The following is a 5,000-nucleotide window of genomic DNA, read 5'->3' as shown; positions in this document are numbered from 1 at the left end:
ATGGTGATTGTCGTTTGCTGCAGCAGCAATTACAGCAGCAGCTGCAGCAGCAGTTACAGTTACAGCAGCAATTACAGCAGCAGCTACAACAGCAACTACAACTGCAGCAGCAGCTGCAGCAACAGCGGAGACTACGTGCATACACCACAAGTACTACTAGTACTATGACTAACGGAGGCAGCTGCAGCAACATCAGCAAGTGCGGCAGCAACATCTGCAGCAGGAGCAGCAACGGATGGAGCAGCGGCTGCAACAGCAACAACAGCAACAACAGTATTAGATCTGCTGTCTCCTCTTCTCCTCATCGTTTGCTGCGCTATGCTGATTTCTTAGGGGAAGCGGCAGCAGTAGCAGCAGCAGCAGCAGCAGCAGGGAAAAGCCCTAGCAGCAGATCGTCAACAAAAAGCGGCATATTTGCTGCTTCTGGGGGAATTAGCTCGTCAGGAGGCAGCACTTCCCCATCAAGTGCTGCTGCTGCTGCAGCAGCAGCAGCAGCAGCAGGTGGTGCACGAAAAGACAGTACTCGTTTGCTGCGGTCTGTTGCTGCTGCACCTCTTGGCAGAGTTGTAAGAAGAACAGAGGCCCCGGGGTCCTCCGGTGGACAGCTGCAGCAGCAGCAGCAGCAAGCACAGATACAACAGCAGCAGCAACAAGTACAGATACAAGAGCCGCAACAGGAAGTGCAGCAGCAGGCGCAGCAAGCGCAAATGCAACAGATACAACAGGTGCAACAGCAGCAGCAGCAGTTGCAGCAGCAGCAACAACAACAACAGCAGTTGCAGCAGCAACAACAGCAACAACCGCAGCAGTTCCAGCAGCAGCAGTTGCAACAGCAGCAACAACAGCAGCAGCAACAGTTGCAGCAGCAGCAACAACAGCAACACCAGCAGCAGTTGCAGCAGCACCAGCTGCACCAGCAGCAGTTGCAGCAACAACAGTTGCAGCAGCAAAAGTTGCAGCAGCAGCAGTTGCAACAGCAGCAGTTGCAACAGCAACATTTGCAGCAGCAAAAGTTGCAGCAGCAGCAGTTGCAACAGCAGCAGTTGCAGCAGCAACCGTTGCAGCAGCAGCAGTTGCAGCAGCAGCAGCAGAGGGAAAAGCACCTGCTGCTGTTGCAGGGACAACGAAGGGTTGTATCTTCGTATGCCCTCGTGCTGCCGCCTAACGCAGGGACTACGGAGACAAGGCAGCAGCAGCCCACAGTTGCTGCTGCTGCTCCAGGCAAGCCAGCAGCAGCAGCAACGGCAGCAGCTGCAGCAGCTGCTGCCGTTGCTGCGTCGCCAGAAAAGCCAACGGTTGCATCACCGCCACAGCTGCAGCTGCCCTGTCATCATGCATGTGGCCCTAGCGAAAGCAGGGATACTGCTGCAGCGCAACAGCAGCAGCAGCAGCAGCAACAGCAACTGCTGCAGCCTACTAGGAAAACACCATTGGAGTTTGTTTCGTCGCTGCTGAGTAGCTTTAGCCTTGCAGGCAAATTAGAGACAGGACAGCAGCAGCAAGGGAACGCAGCAGCAGCAGCAGAGCAACAGATATACGTTGCTGGCGGGATGCACACTGGGGGAGCTTCAGCTACAACAGGTGCAGCAGCAGCAGCTGCTGCTGCACCTGCGGTTGCTACCAGCCCTTCGTGGCGGCATTCCCCCTTATCTATAGCAGCAAAAGAAGCAACAGCAGCAGCAAGAGCAGCAGCATCAAAGGCAGCAGCTGCTGCTGCAGCAACAAAGGCAGCAGCAGCAGCTGCTGCTGCAGCTGCTGCTGGAGGCATGCGGCGTAATGTTCTTACTGGCATCCTTACACCAGCCGCTGCTGCACCACCAGACACACAGGGGAGACAGTTACCATCGCTGCTGCAGCAACTGCAGCAGCAGCAGCAGCAGGGAGAGCTTTTACCGCCTCATGCAAAAGAGGGAGTTTTTGCAACAGCAGCAGATAAAGCGGCAGCAGCAGGGAAACCTGCAGCAGCAGCTGCTGCTGTTCCGGCTGGTTCAGCGCCCTCAGGGGTGCAGCAGCAACAACAGCTGCACCACCAGCAGCAACAGCTGCAACAGCAGCACCTGCAGCATCAACAGCAGCAATTGCAGCAAAAGTTGCAGCAGCAACAGTTGCACCACCAGCAGCAGCACTTGCAGCAACAGCTGCAACATCAACAGGAGCAGCTGCAGCAACAGTTGCAGCAGCAACATCAGCAGCTGCAGCAGCTCCAGCAGCAGCAACAACAACAACAGCATCAGCTGCAGCAGCAGCAACAGCACCTAAGGGAGCAACAAGGACAGCAGCTGCAGCAGAAATTGCAGCAGCAGCAGCAGCAACAGTTGCCGCACCAACAGCAGCAGCGGCAGGAGCAGCAAGACCAGCTGCAGCAGAAGCTGCAACAGCAGCAAATTCAGCAGGTGCTGCTGCAGCGCAGCGCGGCTTTGTCCAAGCTGCAGGCCTTTTTTTAAGTCGGCTGTATCCCCAATAAATTTGGGGCTTTTGCATGCATGCATGCACGCATGCACGCATATATGCATGCATGCATGGTACAGGAAGGGAGGCAAAGGGCGTCTTCAAAGTAGTAGCTAGTTAGCTAGTTAGTTAGCTGGCTAGCTAGCCAGCTAGCTAATTAGCAAGATAGCTAGCTAGTTAGTTAGCTTGCTAGCTAGCTAGCCAGGTGCCCTTGAGGGAGGCCTACCCAGGCCGACAAATGCAGTTTGCTTTAATGGCTATTTACCTCCCTAGCTAGCTAGCTAGCTGGATACCCAGCTAGCTAGCTAGCTAGCTAGACAGTTAGCTAGCTACCTATTTAATTGGCTGTTAGTATAGTTTAGCTAGCTAGAAGTAGATAGATAGCTAGCTAGCTAACTAGCTAGCTAGCTAGCTGTCCACGATCCTGTGTCTGCTGCAGGATCCGTGTATGGAGGCAGCAGCAGCAGAAGGAGACACAGAGACAGCTGCTGCAGCAAACGCTGCAGAGAAGAAATAAATTTGTCTCTTCTTTCTTTGTCTCTTTATTTTTCTTATTTTCTTTTTTTCTTTCCTTTTTGTTTATTAGTTGTTGTCTCTTTTCCTCCTTTGTATACGCAACTCATACAATATACCACCAGCAGCAGCAGCAACAGCAGCAGCAACAGCAACAGCAAGAATAGCAGCAACAATAGCAGCAATAGCATTAGCGTTAGCAGCAGCACCAGAAGAAATAGCAGCACAAGCAGCATTAGCATTAGCAGCAGCAGCACCAACAACAGCAGCAGCAGCACCAATAACAGAAGCAGCAGCAACAGCAGCAGCAGCCGTAGCAAGTGGTAAAGAATCAGTTAAAGCGCATGCATAGATACTTATCTTATTTTGGGGCTTTTTTCTTGTTTAGTTTCCTCTTATACAACAAATAAATGCATGCATGCATGCGCATGCATGCATTAAATAACATAAACCTGCATGCAAATAACTGTTTGCATGCATGCGTTTGTATGCATGCACGCTGCTGCAGCTTTTGCTGCTGTTGCAAGAGCTGCAATGGCAGGCCTTTGCCTACCCTCTTTCTTTCTTTCCTTCCTTTTTTTTCCCTCCTTTTTTTTCCCTCTGTCCCTCGATATTCCCTTAAGTATATATGTTTATATTTATATTAGTTTTTATTTACTTATATATAGTATGTATGCATGTGTATATACATGCATGCATGCATGCAGGCAGGCAGGCATGCATGTGCTTTGGGGCTTGATTTCTGCATTTCTTGTATTTTTGTGTATTTCTTTGTTTATTCTTCCCTCAATGCCTCAGCAAAGAATGCCATTTCTTTCCTGCTGCTGTCTAGTGCAGCAGGAAGTTCTTTCTTTGCTGCTGCCATCAGCAGCAGCGCTTTTGTTAACTTTTCCTCTAATACAGATTTAAAGTATGCATGCAGACACACGGGAGGCTCCGCTGCAGCAACACGCATGCACAGCAGCAGCAGCAGCAGCAGAAGCAGTAGCGGTAACAGCAGCAACAGATGTAACTGCAGCAACTGAAGCAAACATGCAGGATCTGCTGCAGTCTTGTTGCTAGAGCAGCAACAACAGCAGCAACAGTGAGCAACAGCAGCGCCAATAGCAACACGACCAGCAGCAGGAGCAGCAGGAGCAGCAGCAGGAGCAGCAGCAGCAAGGGATAAGGAGCGTACAGATTCTTTCTTTGAGGTGTAGTGGTTCGTATGGTGGGTTAGCTAGCTGTAATTCTTTGGCTAGCTGTGTCTCCTTGGCTAGCTGTCTCTTAAGGGACAATTGCTCAAAGGAGACAAGTATAGGTCTTAATAGGGGATCGTCTCCGATCCCCGTTATAAGGAGACACATTAAATTCACAGATAATTCAAATTTAGTAAACATATCCAATAATAATTCCTTCATCTCCTACATATATAGAAAAAAATACACATAATTAGGGTTTAGGGTTTAGGGTTTAGGGTTTAGGGTTTTTAGGGTTTAGTGTTTAGGGTTTGGGTTGTACTAGTGTAGCGCTTAGGCCTAGTTTTTATTCTACAGGGCTTGGGGTTTACAATTAAATGTTTAGTGTTAACTGTCTAGTGTGTTAAGACTTTAGGGTTTAGGGTTTAGGGTTTAGGGTTTAGGGTTTAGGGTTTAGGGTTTACGTGTAAATATTTTTTTTTTAGCATTTCTTCAACACAATCTTTTTTATCATTTCCTTCTTCGTCACTTTTTATATCTTCTTTATAATCTTCATTTTTATTTTTTTTTTGTTTATTTTTATTTTTTTTTTTTTTTTCTTTTTTAGGTATAATTGGGTTTCCCCCCTCATGAGGGGCCCCTTGGGGCCCCCCTTCACCTTCAAGGGCCCCCCCGTCTTCTATGGGGGCCCTTAAGGGTATAGGGGCCCCCCATACACTTATTTCTAGGTACTCAAGGGCCCCACACTTTTGTACAAGAGCAGCAGCAGCCTTTATTCCCTTTAGTCTTATACGTGGTAAACTTAATCGTACTATTGTCTTGTGCTCTAATAAGGCCTGTATACATATATACATATATATA

The 5,000-nt window shown here is 49.1% G+C and overlaps 1 protein-coding gene across 1 annotated transcript in view; it reads left to right on the top strand.

Annotated features, from left to right (window-relative positions):
- The window catches only part of EMWEY_00034860 (Tyrosine kinase-like (TKL) protein, putative), a gene marked incomplete at both ends in the record, with an annotated part of 5,009 nt that extends 2,565 nt beyond the window's left edge, over positions 1 to 2,444 (top strand). The window contains one exon of the mRNA XM_013481991.1: positions 1 to 2,444. This exon is cut by the window's left edge and continues 1,197 nt beyond it. Coding sequence (XP_013337445.1) covers positions 1 to 2,444 — 2,444 coding nt within the window.
- Positions 2,445 to 5,000: the final 2,556 nt, after the last annotated feature.

The sequence above is a fragment of the Eimeria maxima genome, genomic scaffold, assembly GCF_000499605.1.
Source record: "Eimeria maxima Weybridge genomic scaffold, Emw_scaff483, whole genome shotgun sequence".
Taxonomy (NCBI): Eukaryota; Apicomplexa; class Conoidasida; order Eucoccidiorida; family Eimeriidae; genus Eimeria; species Eimeria maxima.
Note: the sequence above shows the minus strand (reverse complement) of the source record. Positions and strands in the feature narration are given on the sequence as shown.